Here is a 21,537-nt window from a genome sequence, read left to right as displayed (position 1 = left end):
TGATATCTACAATTTACTTTTCAGTAACAGCATGTATTACACACAATTCATCATTAAAAAGTATGCATGATTCTTACTTATAGCAGGAATGATACATGCAACTTAGATGGATAGTATTTTCAGAATACAGAAGCACATTACAAGAATTATATCTGATCTTAATTGCACAACATCCTGCAGGAAGTTTTCAGTAACCTTGGCATTTTGCCAACTGTTTCACACACATGTACTCGCTAATTTCCACAACTATTCCTCTTTGATCAAAATATAGTAAAGCATGCATATAACACTAAAAGCACTAAACCTCCACAAATACTTCAAGGGTGTAACATTAGTATAAAAAGGAATCAGGTAAGTAGGTACACATGTTTTCAACAACCTGCCAGAGTATATTAAATATACTATGGGTAATGTGGTGTTTATAACTGAACAAAGACCTTTTTGTCAAGTAACCCCTTCTACTCCGCTGAAGAGTATCTTCAAAGGATTTAGTAAAATTCATGTTTTAGTTTATTTAGTAATTAGTATTACAATACAATTATATTTCATGTAATCTTATGCAATGTCACTTCATTTCTCTTAAATAAATCGCACAACCTTGACATATTTCAACATCTTAAAGATGTGGAATGTGACTAATGTAAGGTAATGTGCTGTGCTGATGGGAATCCTATGACAGACTCCACAAATAACAATGCAAGAATTGGACAAATTATCTTTGAATGTCTTCAACATTACCTTAACAAGTGCACTTATTTCTAGCGGTTCTGGTACAATATCGGTAACTTCACGTATTTCTCCTTTCTTCTTTTTCTTCTTCTTTGTGTCACTGCCTAGATCTTCGATTTCATAATTGAGAGCTACAGTCTTGTAGCCATCTGAAATAAGCCACAATAACACTTTTAAAAAATTAAGACCAAAAGAACACAAGATGTAGGTTATGTTGTTGATGTAATTTAACATTACTCCTTTGCATTCCCAAGATGTTTTATTGTTATTTCAGGTTTGCATATTGACATGTCACATCTAAACTTTATTTTGCACTACCTTCTGCTTTGTCACATTTTAGCATGGATGTTTCTGCCATTCTTTCATCTACTTTTTTTAGAGAGGATTTTCAGCCCCAGAGCTTAATAGTAGTTTGTACACTTTTACAAGATCTGTCCAGAAAGTGCATGCCACTTCGTTCTACCACCACCGTAGCATTAGTGTCACAGTTTTGCCTTTTGAAATTCATCATCAACGTGTGGAGATTTATGGTAAAAATTTAATGACTGATGGTGAAAACATGGGCAAGACATTTCATTGATCAATGAACCAATGTTCATGATGAAGCACAGAGTGGCCAGCCTTCTGTTGTCAGTGATGGTTTGGTTGAGAAAATGAATAAGAAAATACGTGAAAAACAGACTTTTCACAATAAGAATACTCATGATGATTTTCCACAAATTTCAGAAACTCTTTTTCTTGAGATTGTCGCAAATCACTTAAATTTTCACAAATTGTGTCCCTGTTGGTTTACAAAAATGCTTACAGATGTTCACAAAATGAAGCGACTTGGCAGTGCCTTGACATTTCTTACCTGAGACAGTGATAAGGGAGACAATTTCTTAAACAAAACTGTGATCGACAATGAAACTTGGGTTTGTCATGTCATTCCATAATCAAAACAACAGTTGATGGAATGGTTGCTAAAACAAATCAAGAGTTTCCAGAATGAGATTTTCACTCTGCAGCGGAGTGTGCGCTGATAAGAAACTTCCTGGCAGATTAAAACTGGCCGCGAAAGGCAAAGGTCCCGAGTTCGAGTCTCGGTCGGGCACACAGTTTTAATCTGCCAGGAAGTTTCGTATCAGCGCACACTCCTCTGCAGAGTGAAAATCTCATTCTGGAAACATCCCCCAGGCTGTGGCTAGGCCAGGTCTCCGCAGTATCCTTTCTTTCAGGAGTGCTAGTTCTGCAAAGTTCGGAGGAGAGCTTCTGTAAAGTTTGGAAGGTAGGAGACGAGATACTGGCAGAAGTAAAGCTGTGAGGACCGGGCTCAGCTCAGATGGTGGAGCACTTGCCCGCGAAAGGCAAAGGTCCCAAGTTCGAGTCTCGGTCGGGCACACAGTTTTAATCTGCCAGGAAGTTTCAAATCAAGAGTTAGTTGTGATTTGTTTATCTCAATACAGCAGTATATGCAAGCTGGTTTTCTGTTAGGACTTACACAATATATATATATAATGAAATCTAGGACTTTATTGTGTATATGGAAGGACGGAGGGGGGGAGGGGTCATAGAGCTTTTGTATCATTTCCAAATTCTCGTAAGTAAATGAAGGCATTTTCTTAATGTATTACAATTACAACTACAACAGTGAGAAAATTATCTAGACTGTGAAGCCTGGAAGCTATGCTGCAAAGAATTTTTTTTATTTATGTTAAAAAGACACAGATGTAACTTGAGGACATGGGGAGAGGTGGACTGTAGCACCACAGCTCTCCTCACCCTTCCCCCGTATTTGCCTCTGCCCATATGCCATGATCTGACTATAAGGAAAGGACAACAGAGAGGTGTTTCCATCAGTTAGCACATGGTTTTGATGCACTATGAGAAATACAGTCATGTCACAACTATTATTGAATTTTTAAACTTATTCAACTGTGGGTTCGTGGAGAGACATTGTATTTTGTATTAACTACATGAAACACTTTTTCCCTGGTTCACAAAACTTTATTATCTTTGTATGACTTTGATTTCGGATTGTAAGCCTACTTTCCAGTACAAAACTGTTTCCAAAGATGTCAACTAAGTGAAGATAAACACATCAACTTCTCAGACTATTGCTTTTCAAGGTAAACTGTAAAAGTTATCTCTATTGACCATTTGTCAGAGTTAAACTTGCATTTTAAAGCCTTATGACATCCATTGGAATAATATTTACTGTCATTAAGACTAAACATACAATACAATGGAGTTATTAGCACAGGGATAATTAAACTGAGTATGCTCATTCGATAGTAAATGTGGGGGTGCACTCATCTTTTCTTTCTTTCTAAGTGAGTGAGCTTCCCCTCTACATCTGTTGCATAATTGTCTTCATGATTTAAGCAATGTGCAGCAAAGGATCTGGTGTCTTTGATATTCAGCTTCAATTATGTTCTCTGAATGATGCAATTTGCCTTTCATAGGTAAAATTTCTGTCCCACAGACACAGATAGATGTTTCTTCAGTTCAAAAGAGAAACACCTTGCCATCAAGTGAGATTTATAAGATCATATGCCAGGAGTGGCAAACCTGTTATAGAAGTCAGACTGAGTGGTCAATCTCTACTAGGCTCAAAGAACACAATATACGATGGAGATTAAAGAAGGCAGATTCATCCTTTTCTGAACACTGCTTAAACCACAATTACAAATATGTAATTGATGTACAAGTCACACAAAGGGAACGGGTGCAAAGCACACTCAACGAGAAATATTAGAAATTAAAAACAGATATGTTCATCCTCACATTTACTACTGAATCAGTACACTCAGCTCAATTATTTACCCCTTTTAGACTATGTTGCACCTTCTATGTAGGAGTGGAACCTTGGTGCCTTCATTCATAAACAGGTAATCACACAAATATGCAGTTTTGTGTTCTTAGTGTTATTGCAGTGTATGTTTAGTTGTAGTTGGAATAATATTGTCCTAATGGATGTCATAAGATATTACTATACAAATGTAACTGTGTCAAAATAGCCAACAGAGATTGTGATGACATGTTCACTTAACCAGCACCACATCACTTGTAGTGTTCACATTTGACGCCACTGGTGAGAGAACAAAATGAGAGCTCCTACTTTCCTTGCTGCCAGCATCACTGCAGAACAAGTGGGGACAGCTGCATGTTAGCAGCATGGCCCGCAGTCTCTTCCATCATTCATGCTCCATGAAGGTTGCACTTTAAGATTAGAACTGTTCATCGATTGTTATGACAGATTTGCTTGTTACTGGACTTGGCCTTTTCCAGTTGTTTCTGTCCACCTGACTGTGTCACCGCCAGTGCTTGAACATAACAATTATATTTACTGTGTGCTTTTGTTATTTGCAGTAAAACTGTAGATTTCTACAGCTTTTGGCAACAAGATCAATCTGTTTCCTTTTTTGTTCTGCAAGCACAATGGATCTGGTGTTGATTCTGTTGTTACAATAGCAGCAGCAGTAGCCGCAGCTCGAAATGCAACAACAGCAATTAGACTTCTTCATAAGTTGGTTATGACTTCCCAGGGTACTGTGGTCTTCTGCACACACTCGTGGCACACCAACCTGCACTCCCAGATTTTCCACTGTTCCAAGAGATGAAGGAAGAGTGGGACATGTACTTAACGTGGTTGCAGCAGAATTATGCAGCATTTCCGGTAGTGGACCTGACTTTACAAAAATGCTTTTTCTTGTCTTGGATCGAGCCCAAAATGTTCATTTTCTTCTGAAACTTGTTCTGTTAAAGGAACCTGTGACATTGTCATTTTCTCAAATGTACAAGTTTCTCAATGACTATTATCTTAAGCAAAACCATGCTGTGATTTCCTACAGAGATGTTCACCAACGACAGAAACCAGGTCAATCGTGTCAGGTATGGGTAGCTGACCTCCGAGAGCTAAGTCAGAAATGAAAGTTTATCTGTGCTCATTGTCATCAGTTCTATGCAAGCTCTCTGATTCACAATGTTGCTGTCTATTCGTCTCTGGACAGAGAGGTGCCTCAGGAGACATTGCATTTGAAGATGCCACAGTCAAGGAGGCCCTGACTATCATTCAGTGTCACAGGCTGTGACTGAACAGCTTTAGGATGTAGTGGGAGTAGTGGTGGGGCATTCGGATCTGTAGCAATGGTATAATCCACTGACACTCTCTTCATTTTCTTCATGGTCACATCATTCACCCTTGGACTATGGCTCTTTCCACCACAGTTCCCCCTCATGTCTTGATTGCTTCCAAGCACACACCCATAGTCACATAAATGTGCACACTGCACAGCCTGCCATAAATAAGGCCATGCGGTGTCTCTGTCATGACTACCTGCGTGGCCAGTCCTTGGATACAAATTTCCTAGAGGTTCATAGTGTAACGTAGATGCTCAGCCAGGAGGGCTCAGCATTTCCAGCAAGATTTAAATTAAACTGCAATTTCAGCAATAGCCATTCCATTTCCAGATTGATACCAAGGCCTGTGTGTATCTCATTAATCTTGAAAACTACCACTGCTGGGGTCACCCTTCTCTTTCCTCCACCAACTGCCATTTGGTTGGTCATGGCGATCAGCCAATTTCTATTCATGGCCACTTCAAAATATATGTTAAGTATCAGCATTTCACAAGGGGGAAGTCACATTTTTGCCTGTCAAAAGTGCAACACCAAAAACATTTTTGGTCTCAATGTGTTCAAAGCACTTGGTTTTCAAATTCAGGATGCAGCGCATCTCATTTCTGACTCCCTCTCATTCCAGGCATTACAACAACCACCACCATGAGTTTGGTCATCTTTTTCACTGTGATTGTGTGCTGCAAAAGACTATAAGGAGCACATCACCCTTAAACCAATGGTCGTTCCCAAATTTTGTAAGCTCGGCAAATGCCATTTGCTCTTCCACTGGCAGTTAAGGAGGAATTGGTCAGGTAGTATGATCTGGCTATCACTGAACCTATTCCCTCCAGCCAGTGGGCTATGCCTCTGGTAGTTATCTGAGAGTCTACAGTGCATTAATTTCTGCAGGGATTTTAAGTCCAACATTAACACCCCATCTGTAGATGATAGCAACCCCATTCTCCATTAGCAACCACATTCTCCGTCTGGGAGAAATACTCAAACAACTGGTGGGCAACGAGTGTTTCCTAAAATTTACTCAGCAGAGCTGTACCTGCAGCTTCAGCTGGGGTCTCCATCTCAACAAATTGTAGTCATTAACAATCCCTTTGGGTTGTACCATTTTATGCACCTGCTGTACGACATCGTAAGCACTCCCACCATTTTTTTGAGATTTTTAGACCAGTTAATGTGAGTTTTTCCATGATGTGCAAACTATCTTGTTGATATCAGTGTCACAGATTCCTCATGGCAGGAACATCTAGTTATCCTACATTCCCTTCACTAAATTGCAAAGGCGAAGTGCAATCTGAGAAAATTAAAGATTGTTAGACAGAAATTATATATTTGAGACATCTTCTTTTGAAGGACAGTGTGAAACCTACAAAGCACTATGTAGGAACAGCAGAACATGAAGAAACTTTGTTAATTTCAGGACAGAATAATATATTATTCAAAATTTCTCACTAATAAGGCAGACATAATTATCGGTTGAACAAGTTGCGAAAAAATGATGTTCCTTTCATTTTGTTAGCAGCCTGTGACAGAGCATTCACCCACACAAAGTCACTGCCATGACTTGAAACCTTTACACCAGGTTGACACTCATCCCAGCAACGGATACTTGCCAATAAAGGGTGAAGTGGCATTAGCTCACAAATACTGATGGCTCTGAGCAATTTCTTGAGTGTGCCTCCAAAACATTGAGAGCCACTGTACACAATTATTCTCAGGCAGAAAAGGTGGCTTAGCCATCATGTATGCTATCTGGAAGTTTCAATTTTTCCTCTATGGCAACAAATTCCACATCATCACCAACCATAGGCCATCTGTGGCACTGTCTGGGCCCCCTTCACGACTTTCCGACAGGACCATGCAACATCTCCAGTGTTGGGCTTTGTTTCTGAGTGAGTGCATAGCACTATGAGAGATCCATAGCACAGTATGCTGCGCTGACACACCTACTCATGGGATCTGACCCAGCCATCACCAAAGCTGAAATTGTCAATCTCTACATCAATGCTCACTTACAGCACACAGTGCATATACTTCTAATGATGGTCCATTGCACTGTGCAGGCCATTCAGCAAGATCCTGAGCTGCAACAGATGGTTGATTTCATGTGCAATGGTTGTCCCATGTGCCTGCCTGCAAATGAGCCTGGTCTGTTCCATACTTATTTTCTCCTCTGTAATTGGCTGGCAGTAGTCAACAACACTCTCCTCCTTGGCACCAATTTGGATGAACTGCAGGTCATCAAGCTTTCAGTCCTGCAGGATTGTATCCATGGCCACTAGGTCATGACCCAGATGAAGGTCCTCATACTGCATTTTGTCTATTGGTCTGGCATCAACTGAGCTATTGAGAGGATCATCTGCGAGAACAAATAGTGTGCTGAACAGCAGGTGGCGCCACCACGAACTTTCACTCTATGGTCCACACAACATCAGCAGTGGAACCAAATTCACATTGACTTTGCGAGACCCTTCTGTCACTACGTGGTTGATGGTGGTCGATACACTGTCCAATTATCCACACATTCTGCAGATTTGTTCCTCCACCATGATAGCTACAGTGCAGGGTCTCACCCAGGTCTTTGTGACTCAAAGGTTGCCCCAGATGACTGTGTCTCAAATAGCCACAGTTCACATCAGCATTGTTTCAAGATTTCTGTGCCAGAAATGGTATTGCATGTCCACACCGCTTCATGCACAATCAAATGATGAGGCAGAGAGTATTGTGTGCACCTTTAAATGCAGTTAAATAAAGTGCTTGGCAGATTCGTCAGTAGACCCAGTAATGACTCTGTTTGTCAGCACCTACAAGACCGCACTGCTGCGTGGCAAAAGCCCTGGACAATGCAGCCCCATGCCGATGTGCACTTATGCCTTTCACAATAGACCCCAGGCAGCCTCAATTGGCAGCCTGGAAGGTTGATGGTGTGAGTGAGGCGCAGCAGCGAAGTTCACTTTGGGCAGCAGTAGCGAGTCACTCTCCCACCATCAGATCCAGCAGTGTCTTTGGTTTTGTTTTGTTTTGTTTTAGGACATAAAAACAACTAGGGTCATATGTGGCCATGTCAGAACCACAAAACACAAAGAAAACCAGGAGTTAAAAAAAGACCAGACACGAACACCAATAGACGGAAGGAAAGACAGCTAAAAATAGTGACTGGAGAAAGGTCCATCAAATATGCCATAAAGATTAAATGTCCTTCGCCACATTGTTACTACAGATAAAAAGTAAAACGTGGTTGACAGCCCGCGTGTCGTTCACTTAAACAGCCAATAATCAGACAGCAAACATAAATGCGAACACAAGTGGTTAAAAAAAGCTGTTTTTGTCAGGAAATGGCAAACTGTCAGAGGTAGAGGGTAATGAGCACATAATGTAGAGGGGGCACCAGTTAAGAAATGGGGATGGCTACAAAGACAGTGCCCAATACGCAACCTAGCTAAAATGGACCTTGCAGCGAGAGGGCGCAAGAGGAAGTCGTCCAAGCTGATGTTAAGAGGTTTAATACCCTGGAGCTTGTTCCCATGAATGGAGGACCAGTGGTGATGCCATGGTGACACTATCTGTTGACAGTGGCAACACAGAAATCATTGGGAGGAATGGAAGAACTAGTGGGCCAAGGACTGCAGTATTGGGAACAGTGCCAGCAGCCTCGTTTCCCATCATACTGTCATGAACAAGAACCCACATAAACATCATAACGGCTCCTTGAAAAGTGAGCAAGTAACGGCTCTCCTGGATGCATTGTGCTGAGGGATGAACAGCATACAGTACACTGAGGCTCTGAAGGCCACTGAGAGAGGGTTGTTTGGGGAGGGAGACCAGACAGCGAGGTCATCGGTCTCATCGGATTAGGAAAGGATGGGGAAGGAAGTCGGCCGTGCCCTTTCAGAGGAACCATCCCGGCATTTGCCTGGAGTGATTTAGGAAAATCATGGAAAACCTAAATCAAGATGGTCGGACGCGGGATTGAACCGTCATCCACCCGAATGCAAGTCCTGTGTCTAACCACTGCGCCACCTCGCTCGGTGCCACTGAGAGAGCCAGAGCAGATAACGCAAGTGAAAAGCCTGTGTCACCGGATGTACTGTGTGGCCTGATACAGGGCGAAGAGCTCTGCTGTAAATACTGAGCAGTGGTCTGGAAGCCGATACCGAAAAACGTTGGTACCAATGACGAAGGCACACCAGACACCACAATCAGCCTGACAGCCATCAGTGTACACAAAGATACTACAGCAAAGTTCCATGCAAAGGTTGAGGAACTTATGGCAATAGAGTGAGGCTGGAGTTGTGTTTTTAGGAAGCGAATGAAGTCCAAGGTGAACATGGGCCACTGCACAGAGGGGCCAAGGTGGTGCAGTGGTTAGTAAATTATGAGACTTGAGAATGGGCATATGATTAGTAAAACTGAATAGTTAAAATTTCTAGGTGTTCAGATTGTAAGCTGTCATGGAAAACCCACATTCAGTATCTTGTTCAAAGACTTAATCTGCCATTTTTACTATTCAAACGATATCAGAAGTGAGTGATCATTCCAAGGCGAAAATTAGTCTATTTTGCTTATTTTCATTTGCTTATGTCTTATGGTATTATATTTTGGGGTAACTCTTCCCATTCTGAAAGGATATTTTTGGCTCAGAAACAGGCAGTTCGGCGAATAAGTGGTGTAAGTTCACGAACCTATTGTCAATCCCTGTTCACGAGTCTGGGTATTTTGACATTGTCCTCTCAATATATAAATTCCTTACTCTCATTTCTTGTTAACAATATTAGCTTATTCCAAAGAATATTCAGCTTTCACTCAGTTAATACTCAGCAGAAATCAAACCTGCATTTGGATCTGACTTCCTTAACTCTTGTGCAGAAAGGTGTGGGAGTATACTGCTGCATCCATTTTCAATAAGCTACCACTAGAATTCATAAATATTAGCAGTAATCCATGTGCTTTCAAATTGAAACAGAAGAGTTTCCTCATGCATCATTTCTTCTATTCTGTCGAGGAGTTGCTTGAAAAATTAAGCTGATTCTTGTTGTATTGTTGATTGCATTTACGTAAACTTATGGCTTAACTTTTCACAGGTTCATAAACGTTTTATTTTTATCTGTTATTACTTTTATCTTGTAATTTCATGTACTGACACATTCCATAGTCTTGGAGATTTGCTCCTCAATTTGGTCCTATGGAACTTGATGTGCAAATAAAATAAAGAAAGAATGAAATGGTTGGTGGTGCACACCGGTGACACAGTGGACGGCTGGACAAGGGTATCAGGTGGCAACACTGTCACAGAGGATCTCCGAGTCAGTGAAGGAGAAGACCGTTTGCCTTTGTTGGACTTCTTCGAGCCTTTCCAGTTGGCGGAGGAAGACTCAGATGTTTGTTGGCTGGAGGGACGTAGAAAGTCTTTGCGGGAGTATTTCTTCTGTCCTTTCCAGCCTACCGGTTGCGAAGCAGGTGACTTCACCCCGTGAGGTGAAAGTTTGTGGCTTGTTGCACAGTTGGAGGAGGAGACAGGGATGCTACCACGACACTGGGTGATTTCACAACCGCAGTTCTAAATTTGAGGTCACATGTCTGCGTGGCCATGTCGTTTGTGGAGCAATATGCAGCAAGCAATAACAGTACTGTAGGCACCAGATGGTAAAATGCAGGGTTTGAGATCAGCCAACAAGTTGCGACTGACTGGGTAAGGTACTTTTTGCTTCACCTAGATCTCTTGTATATCCTGCTCATCCAGATACACAGGGCAATCTCAGGAGGCAGCAGCACGGTCGCTGTTGCGGGGAGGAGGAGGCAGACAATCACCCTCATGAGCGTCCCTACCATAGGTTACGTATTTGGCTGGGTGGCGACAGATCTCTCGGCTGTGGTTGTAATGGTGACACTAGTAGCGGTGCATTGGTTTCAGAAGTTACGGTCGTACTGTGGTAACTTCATGGCCTGATTTTTGCTTCACCCAGATCTCTTGTATATCCTGCTCATCCAGATACACAGGGCAATCTCAGGAGGCAGCAGCACGGTCGCTGTTGCAGTTGATACAGCGGGGAGGAGGAGGCAGACAATCACCCTCATGAGTGTCCCTAACACAGGTTACGTATTTGGCTGGGTGGCGACAGATCTCTCGGCTGTGGTTGTAATGGTGACACTAGTAGCGGTGCATTGGTTTTGGAAGTTACGGTCGTACTGCGATAACTTCATGGCCTGCTTTGATCTTTAATGGAGGCACTACTCTATCAAAAGTGAGAAAAAGAGGGCGTGTCGGCATTAAGGATGCATCTACTTTTTTCATCACCTGATGGACTGCAATGGCACTCAATGGTCTGGAATGGCACCCTGATCGGAGAGGTACATTTGGATTTCTGCCCCAGTCAGACCACCAAGCAGCCTAGTGTAAATAACACCACGGGAAGAATTCAGCGTGCAATGGGCCTTGACACTAACAGAACAGCTGCAGATGTGCAAAGCTGCAAGTAGTTGTGCTTGAGGATCAGATGTAGTCTCCAAGAGCAAAGTGCCGTTTCATTAATGACAGCAGGATTTCACAGGGTCAGCCATTGCATCAACACCTTTCTGTATAATGAACGGATTTATCGTAGCAAAGGATTGACTGTCTTCAGTATGTGAAAGCACAAAGAACCATGGTGCAGATGGGAGGGTCTTCGAATAGTTAGCTTCATTCCGGTTACGTTTGGTAGACACTGATGGTGAAAAAGATGATTGGCTCATTGTGAGAAAATCCCCTACGACTGCTAGCATCTCCAATGGTACACTCCTTCCAACTGGTGGTCACCTTCAGAAGGGTGCTCAACCGCCTTTGTGATTGTTCACACCTCAGGTCACACATCCCAAACAATCACTAATTCCTAGCACTACCGTTGGCTGAGTGGGGACAACTGCAAGCCAAGCAATGTGGCCTGGACTCTCTTGCATCATTCGCATTCTTTGAAGGCTGTACTTGTCGATTAGGACTGCTCAGTGACTGTTATGATAGACTTGCCTGTTACTAGACTGCTTCTGTCCATGTGTCTGCATAGTCACCGGTGCTCATTCATGACAGTTGTATTTACTGTGTATTTTCTTATTTGTATTTAAACTGTACATATTACAGAGATAACTTTTATGGTTTAAAACTAGAAGTGATAAATTAAGAAGTTGAAAGATTTTTATCTTTGTTTGTTACCAACTTTGGTAACATTCTTGTACTGTAAAATGGATTTAAAACCAGAAATCTAGGTTATACAAAACAATAAAGTTTTATGAAACAAGGAAAGAAGTGTTTTGTTCAGTTAATTAATATTAATGATTAATTTTTAGAAGGATTCTAGTGCTCATTTTTATCTCAGCATAAAACTACAGCTTTTCAGTAGTACACTCGCTGTCTACCAGAGGAAATATGCATCTGACTGTTTATTGCTTAGGTCCATGTTGTTTGCCATATTTAAGAGGTAACAGGTTCCAGCTACCAGAATTGGGGAGAGGCGCCTCAGGATATTGCGGGAGTATGAAATACGGTGGCTTACGGAGTGTGTATGTAGATGTATATGTACCACAGTGGAGTGCACAATCGCCAGTTATGAGAGAAACAGAAATCACAAAGACAAAAACAACAGAAATTCACTCATAATTATCTATTCTGCAGGAATGCAACAACTTCAGATGAATTTACTTCCTATGTACAGCTTATAAGATACTGCTGCTGTTAGGATAGCTAACACCATAGTTGAGGTATATTTGAATTCCAAAAAGCAAGGTTTGCAGAAGGAAAAGTCAACCATTGAGCAACTGCATATAATGAGGCAAGTGTTATCAATGAGCCGGGAATTTTGCACAGATATTCACTGCCTCTTTGTGGACTTCCAAAAAGCACGCAAGCAATATAGCAAAAGCTAAAAAAGGTGCAAGTTCCAAGATAACTAATGAAACTAGCACAAGCTTGTGTTCAAGAGACAACATGCACAGTGAAAGTGAATGAAAGGCTGTTTGAGAAGTTCAACCTACGTGAATCATGTAATATTAATAGCACAGAATGAGCAAGATCTGGTTCAGATGGTAAGTGTGTTCATGGAAGAGGCAATGAGAGCAGGCATGAAGATGAATATGGATAAGATCCAATACCTCACAGTAAGCAGAGAAAACAATAACAAAGGTTCAGATGTGGATGATAAAGTCTCTGAAAGGGTGAAAGAGTTCTAATCTCTTGGGCAATACAAAGTTGAAGGAATAAGACAGACCAGGAAATAATGGTAAGAACTCAACCATTAAGTAGGTCAATATTTACACTCAGAAAGTTATTGAAGTCTTTGATTACATTGAGGTCCACAAAGATTAGGATGCACAGGACTGTAATACGACCAGTGGTCCTAAATGCAGGAGACACCTGAACTCCGACCCAGAACAAAGAATAACAATTGTTGATATCTGAGATTGCTGCTCAGACATATATTTTTGGACCAGTAAAGGATACAGACAACTAGAGAAAAAGCAAAAACAGTGACCTACACGAGTTGTATAAATCACTGGATATTGTTGCAGTGATTACTGAGAGGAGACTGAAATGATGGGGCCACATAATTCAGCGAGAAGGCCAAATCACCAGGCAGATGGTGGAAGAGAAAATAAAAGATAACAGACCAGTGCAAGATAGATTGATGGGATTACACAGGATATGAGTATGATGGGACTAGCTGGAGAAGAATACGTGGACCGAAGAAATGGAAAAGACTGATTGGCAAGACCAAAGACTGACTACAGTTTGTGTGGCCACCATAGTAAATAAGTAAGTTACCTATTCTCCATCAAAATATGCTGTCTATTAAAAATAAAGTACACTAGCCTGAAACAGAATAATAGTCTCTGAACAGCATAGTAGTATATATTAGGCAGCACTGAAGCAGAGACACTGAAATACTGTACACAGTCTTGTCCTTATATGAAACAGCAAGATGCTACTGCAAGACTAAGTTGAAAGGTGAGGGATCGTGTATTTACATCAAAAGCAGCACATATTTTAATGCTAAAGAAATTCTGATAGCAATTTGTGCTGATAAACATTTTGCGCTATCTGCCGTTCAATTAATGAGCTAGGCATCCTTAAAAAGTTAATCATTTTGTGTGTACATTCACCTAGTGGTAATATGAACACTTTCTGCAACAACTTAACTTAAATCTTGGAAATGAATATCAATATCAGCATTGAGGGTGAAATTAGTGATAACTTCCTAAACATTTTTGGAATGGTATGAATACAGTATCATAAAGTTCAGCATCAACCTTATACCATGTAATTACAGGTATTGATGGAGGAAAAGTGTATGGTTTTTATAAAAGATCTTGGTCTCTCTGCTCATTACTGTCAGATAATACATCTCAAGAGAAGCTTGGTAAAACCTGCAAAATTGCAGTCTTTGAATGGATCTTCACAAAATAAAAATTGCAAGGGCATACTGCCCTACAAATCTCTGAACACGGTACACTCACCAGTCAAAATTAGTGTGACACTGTACTCCTTCCCATGTGCACGGGCAAGAGTGTATTTGGCCCCAACTTCATTTTTATGGAGACAATGTCTGATCACATTGAACTGTGCAGGTGGAGACGCTCTTAGAAGAAGAGGATATTCAACAAACGGACTGGCCTGCCCATCCCCCAGACTTAAATTGAGCACTTGTGGGACACGTTGGGGAGACATAATATTGCAGCATGTCCACAAACAAGGACAACCATTCAGCAGTACTCAACTCCATTGGTGTAGGAATTGAACACCCTACCACAACCTTGTAGTAAGCATGTCGCAGAGCATGCACTGCTATCCATCATGATGACACATCCTATCTCATCTTTTGTAGAATTCAGGGGCCCATAATAAATTGTGGAGACTTCAGTATAATTATTGCCTCTGAATAGAAGTGTCATTTCCATTCATCTCATAGTGTATTCCATCAATTACCTTCTGTTCTATACCTTAGCAGTTTTTTCTATGTATGGTCCAAGTTTCACCAAGCTATGTTACCTCGCAGTGACGCATCATGCAGAAGGTACTTGCATCGTTATACATTTAGCAAAAATTAACCCTTTAGTTTCATCTGAATTCTGAGGATACTTGTAATTCTGCTAGCAACTGATTGTAGTTTTGAGAAAAAAAGACTATCACTGGCAACTGCCTGATTCTCCGTTGTTGGATATCGAGCAACTCTAGAGAGGACATTAAATGCATTTGTGGTATTGAGCCATGCAACAGGATCTATGGCTCCACCACATGATGTGGTTGCTGTACTGAACAACACAAATGAGAGACAGATTGAACTTCATACTTTCACTGTGTTCCGAGTCAACTAATTCCAAGGAACAAAATACTAGCAGGTAGTTTTTGGACATTCCCACACGTCACATCCACCCCTCGTTGTGGTAGGACCATCTTACTCCCACAGAGTTTTTATGCAAATAATGTCCTGTGTATACACAAAATTTGGGGAAACTGGTTCAGACATTCCTGAGTTATGGTTTTATGTTATGCCTTTTCACTCCAAACCCTCAGCATAGGGAGCTATAGAGGTGCTACTGTCACAGTAAATTTTTCCCAACAGTAAGTGAAACTGGTAGAAATTCCTTCACATATTACACAGTTACGCCGATATGTCACTGTCTTGCCACCCCCTACAGTCAAATCTTGTAGTGAAACATCACTGTGCCTGTCACCAGTAGGTCTATGAACCCCAAAAACTATGGATTCAATACTAACATCAGTCACCATTGAATCATAGCTTCTTATAATAATACATGTATTACAGACATCTCCTCCTCCCCCCATCTCTCTATCACCACTTTCCCCCTCTAAACAACCATCTCCCTGCTCTCTACAAGCATATTCACTTCATCCCTCTCTATGACCATATTCATCCCCCACCCCCTTTCTGTCCATCTCCACTTCCACCCTCTCTCTCTGTCAATTTCCTCTTTCCCCCTTTCTCCGTCCATCTCCTCTTTCCCCCTCTCTCTCTGCCCACCTCCTTCCCTCCCCCACTCACTGTCCATCTCGTCTTCGCTCCTCTCTCTCAGTGTCATTTTTCTCCATGTCCCCTTCTCTCTGTCCATCTCCTCCTCTCCCCTCTAGTGAAAAACCAAGTCTTGAATACAGCAAGAAGGTTCAAATAGATGTAGGCTACATTAGTTATGTAGAAATGAAGGTGCTTGCAGAAGACAGACTACTGAGGAGACCTGCGTCAAACAAGTCTTTGGGCTGAAGACCACGACAAGGACAAGAAAAACACATTCACTTTTGCTCCTCCTACATCTACAAACATACTCTGTAAATCACAGTAAATTGCATGACAGGGGGGTACATCCCTTGGTTCCAGTTATTATAAACTTCTCCCGATGAAATTGCCAAGATACTCTTTTAACCACAAAACATACAACTATTACGTGAGATTTACAATGAAAACAGTTTTACTGAGTACTGTATTTTCATCAAGCCTGAAATAATAAACCTCTGAAACCGACACAAATGGACGTTCAGAATTTCATTATAGTATACAGTTTCTAATCACGACTTTCATACATATGAATTATTAATTACGTTAAAGTAATACAGTAGAGTCTTAATGCGAAATCGTTATTGCACACTTTTGAAACTTGTGATTCATTCGGTATTTGACTGTTTCATTGTGGTTTTGCTAGAAGCAACACTCTGCTTCTGCATTAGAGAAAAGAAGACACACTGAAACTATGTCTAGACCTTAAGACCAAGCAGTTCTCTGCAGTAGGAAATACCGATGGCCTCCTGCTAATTTAATTTAGCCAGCTGTGTATAGTTATAATGCACGATGTGTTTTCGCTATACCCATACTGAAACAGGACTTTTTTTCTATTTAGCACAACTGACTGTTAGATATATACTATAAAGTCAGCTAACGCCAACATTCTTTTAGTTTATTATTATCATTATTCTCGTTTGGGCCCCACTGGAACTCGCGCTATGTACAGCAATGGGCATTTCGGGTTTTGTTTTAGCCAAGCTAAGACAGGACTAACCTGTTCTCCTTAGGAAACTGGATGAGTATTCTGTTTCAAGCAACTGTCTAAAAAAGTAAGTTAAATTACAAACACAGTATTGTCTGAAACAGATTATCAACTGGACATCATTTGTTTACATGTTATAATTTATAAGAAGTAACCTTACAAGTCACAAGTGTATCGCAGATGTCACGTAATCTTGTCACATCTTGTTCGTTTATGGCGATATTTAAATCATAGAATGCTTTGTAGTTGTTCATTTTTGTCTTCTTTATTCACGGCTGTATATTCACCAAGCACATGTGACACAAGGTGACTGTATACAAACAAAATTTCGCTCCCAAACGGTGTTGCCAACACTACGAACAAAGCCCTCTCTGCTCTATGCAACACAACACAGTCTATGCAAGTCATGATATCATCACTTGTAACTATTTCTTAGCCAAATAGCAGATAAACATTTATTGCCGCTATCACGCTTATATATAGAGATTACTGTTCCCTGTACAATACATTCTATTCCCTCACGGCTGTGATGACACGCTACAGTCTTGTTCATGGCGGTAGATTGTTGAACTAGTACGTCTTGCGTCTAGGATGAATTGCTTGCAATTGGAAATTGAAAATACAGGGTGGGGCAAATAAGAGTGGCACTGAGAACAGAGTTCCAGGGTGCAAAGAAACACAGCAGAGGATCCTGGTCAGCAAGATGCTGGTTGTTGTACCTTGGGCCACAGCACCTGTTGTACCTTGGTCCATGGCCCAAGGTACAACATGATGTTTTAAATATTTTTGTTTCGATCTCCTATTTGTTTACTTTATTTGTAGGAAAATGCCACCAAGTAAAACTGGAAAAACCAGGAAAAAGGTGGACAGCGATGCACTCTCTCAAGCTGTAAAGTATGTTTTATCCAATAAAACTAAGGTTAGATCTGCAGCAAAGAAGTATGGACTTTAAAGAACTGCCTTGACACGACATTTTTTAACTATGCTGGGCAATGAAGAAGACAGATTTGTATATGTATCCAGGAACGATGTAAAAAATAGTGATTTCAGAACAACAAGAAATGGAACCAGTGGAATACTTCAAGCAAGCAGCAAGACTGAATTATGGACTGACAAAAGGAAAGCATTGAAACTTGCTTATGATAATGCTGTAGCCAATGATGTAAGTATTCCAGATGAATGGGATAAAACTAAATCAGGAGGTTTAATGTGGTTTAGAGGTTTCATTCCCTTTCGTTAAGAAAACCAGCAGCAACAAGCTTGTCTCGAACTTAAGGTCTTCAGTTATGCAAATGTTTCTGAATTTTTTAACTGTTATGTCTAGGACTCATTTTCCACCAAGCAAAATTTAAAATCTTGATGAAACTGGAAATTCAACGGTCCATATTCCACCAAAAGTTATTGTGAGAAAGGCACCAAGCAGATTGGTAGCATGACTTCTGGAGAGAGAGGAGTGAATATTACGATGATAGTTGCTGTCAGTGCCATAGGAAATCGTGTTCCACCGATGCTAATATTCCCGTGTGTGCACTTTAAGGACCACAGGTTATTCGGATCCCCAGCTGGAAATATCGGACGAGCAAATCCATCAAGGTGGTCAAATTAACTCTATCTAGATTTTTTAAACCATTTTATATCATGTGAGAAGCCAATACTGTCACAGAACTGGTCCTGGACAACCACGAGTCTCACATTTCTTAGAACGCAATTGATCCATGCAGGACTAGTGGTGTAGTTTTATTAACTTTGCCTTCACATACATCGCACAAACTGCTACCACTTGACTGCACAGTGTTTGGACCATCTGAAGCTTTCTACAACACTGCCATGAATGGATGGATGTTGACTAATCCTGGGAAACCAGCGTCAATTTATGATATCTCAGGCATTGTAGGTAAGGCATTTAGGATAGCGCTCACCAAGGAAAATACTGAAAAGGGCTTTAAGATTACTGAAATTTATCCAGTAGATGAGAATATTTTTGGTGACTTTGAATTCCTGAATGCAAATGTTACCGATAGACCTTATGAGTCTGATGAACCAAAGGAAATTGAAGAAATTGTCCACACTGCTCTCATAACTGGGAGCACAGTTGACAGAAGATAATCATATATCATCAGAAACGTTGCGTCTACATCCCAAAGCAGGACTACGGAAGATAACTTGTGGACAAAGTGCTGGAAAGACTAGAATCCTAACGGATACACCAGAGAGAAATGAAATTGAAAACAAGAAAAAAGACAAGAAGAAGAATAAATTCCGAGTCACACGTTGTCCGGAATTTCCAGACCCTTCCTCCGAAGACGAAAATTGTGAAATAAATTTGAACAATACAAGTGGTGATGATCTGGAAATATTAAGATCACAGTTCCTCGAAAACGAAATAGATGATTTTGAAATTGGAACAGAGCTGAAAGAAGGAGAATATGGTGTGACCTGTCTTGCTGGAAAAAAGAATATTTCATACTATGTATCAAAAGTCATTGGTAATGAGTATGAAGTTCAGTAGCTAAAGAGAATTGGGAAAGGCAATAAATTCTCTATGCCAAGACCGGACACCTTGTACCTATGGAACATGTTGTACTGAAGCTTCCTAAACCTTCCTCTGTTGGAACATCCCATAGGCAAAGTTCTTGGTTGTATTTCCCTGTAGACTTCACCACAATGTACGATGTAAAGTGATGCATAAAGAGTGTCATAATGTATTATACTATACACTAACAAAATGTATGGTATTGATGTAATAAAAACTGTATATTTGTGTTTTATTTAAAAATATAATTTAATGGTCCAAGGTACAACGTCCTCTATTTGTCCCATCCTGTACATCCCTGCAATGTCCATGTACAAGCAGGGGAGCTGATGTATTCTTCCTAGGGGTTTTGCTATGGTTGCTGCTTTCCATTCGTCTCCATGTTCTTTCCTCACCTACCAACATTTACTTTTTTTTTCCATTTTCTTCCCAATCCATATTTTCCTTCCATCATGGATGACACCCTCTCACTTCGAAAACACACACACATACACACACACACACACACATACATACACACATGCGCACACGACCGCACACCATGCAAGTCGGTAACTTTCCTGCAAGTATACGATTGTCGAACATGAGGCCCTGAGCATTTGCAGTGGGTAGTATACTACTTTTCTTTTTGTGTAGCAAGTCTAACATCCTACTGGTCTATATAGTCCCCTCCACAGGCCTAGCAGTTTCAGAGCCCTGCAGTAGGGACTGCCAGTGGCACAAGTCCATCATTAACGTAATCTCTGGTCATGCTTCAGTGGCCACTGATGCAGGGTCAGTTTGAGAACATTTTCCCACACAAGCGAATTGTTATTTGCCCCCCCCCCCCCTTCCCCATCCATTGCACACTTTCTCCCAAGTCAGTTTCGCTACTAACTGTGATATACACTCTATACAAGTCTTGAACTTGGGTGGTCTTTCTGCCTCTCTCAGTGTGGCGCCCCAAGCCATCACCATGATACTACACAACTGGCCATTAAAATTGCTATACCACGAAGATGACGTGCTACAGACGCGAAATTTAACCGACAGGAAGAAGATGCTGTGATATGCAAATGATTAGCTTTTCAGAGCATTCACACAAGGTTGGTACTGGTGGCAACACCTACAACATGCTGACATGAGGAAAGTTTCCAACCGATTTCTCATACACAAACAGCAGTTGACCGGCGTTGCCTGGTGAAACTTTATTGAGATGCTTCATGTAAGGAGGAGAAATGCGTACCATCATGTTTCCGACTTTGATAAATGTCGGATTGTAGCTTATCGCAATTGTGCTTTATCGTATCGCGACATTGCTCCTTTGGTTGAGATCCAATTACTGTTAGCAGAATATGGAATCGGTGGATTCAGGAGGCTAATACGGAACGCCATGCTGGATCCCAATGGCCTCATATCGCTAGCAGTGGAGATGGCAGGCATCTTATCCGCATGGCTGTAATGGATCGTGCAGCTACGTCTCGATCCCTGAGTCAACAGATGGGGACGTTTACAAGACAACAACCATCTGCACGAACAGTTCAACGACGTTTGCAGTAGCATGGACTATTGGCTTGGAGACCATGGCTGTGGTTACCCTTGACGCTGCATCACAGACAGGAGCGCCTGCGATGGTGTACTCAACGACGAACCTGGGTGCATGAATGGCAAAATGTCATTTTTTCAAATGAACCCAGGTTCTGTTTACAGCAACATGAAGGTTACATCTGTGTTTGATGACATCGTGGTGAATGCACATTGGAAGCGTGTATTCGTTATAGCCATACTGGCTTATCACCCGGCGTGATGGTGTGGTGTGCCATTGGTTACACGTCCCGGTCACCTCTTGTTCACATTGATGGCACTTTGAACAGTGGACATTACATTTCAGATGTGTTATGATCCGTGGCTCTACCCTTCATCTGTTCCCTGCGAAACCCTACATTTCAGCAGGATAATGCACAACCGCATGTTGGAGGTCCTGTACGGGCCTTTCTGGATACAGAAAATGTCCGACTCATGCCCTGGCCAGCACATTCTCCAGATCTCTCACCAACTGAAAACGTCTGATCAATGGTGGCTGAGCAACTGGCCTGTCACAATATGCCAGTCACTACTCTTGATTAACTGTGGCATCGCGTTGAAGCTGCATAGGTAGC

The 21,537-nt window shown here is 41.3% G+C and overlaps 1 protein-coding gene across 3 annotated transcripts in view; it reads right to left on the bottom strand.

The window, feature by feature from the left end:
* Positions 1-17,191, bottom strand: part of LOC126237033 (ribonuclease P protein subunit p30) — an 87,573-nt gene extending 70,382 nt beyond the window's left edge. For all 3 annotated transcript variants that reach the window (XR_007545022.1, XM_049946792.1, XM_049946793.1), the window contains exons 1-2: positions 17,027-17,191; positions 739-878 (exon numbers count right to left, since the gene is read on the bottom strand). Coding sequence is in view for 2 of the 3 variants with exons in the window: in XM_049946792.1 (XP_049802749.1) it covers positions 739-878; positions 17,027-17,120 (234 nt within the window). In the remaining variant the exon portion in view is untranslated. The remainder of the gene's footprint in view (positions 1-738; positions 879-17,026) is intronic.
* Positions 17,192-21,537: the final 4,346 nt, after the last annotated feature.

The sequence above is a fragment of the Schistocerca nitens genome, chromosome 2, assembly GCF_023898315.1.
Source record: "Schistocerca nitens isolate TAMUIC-IGC-003100 chromosome 2, iqSchNite1.1, whole genome shotgun sequence".
NCBI lineage: Eukaryota > Metazoa > Arthropoda > Insecta > Orthoptera > Acrididae > Schistocerca > Schistocerca nitens.
The sequence above is the reverse complement of the archived record's forward strand: the minus strand, read 5'-3'. Positions and strand labels throughout refer to the sequence as shown.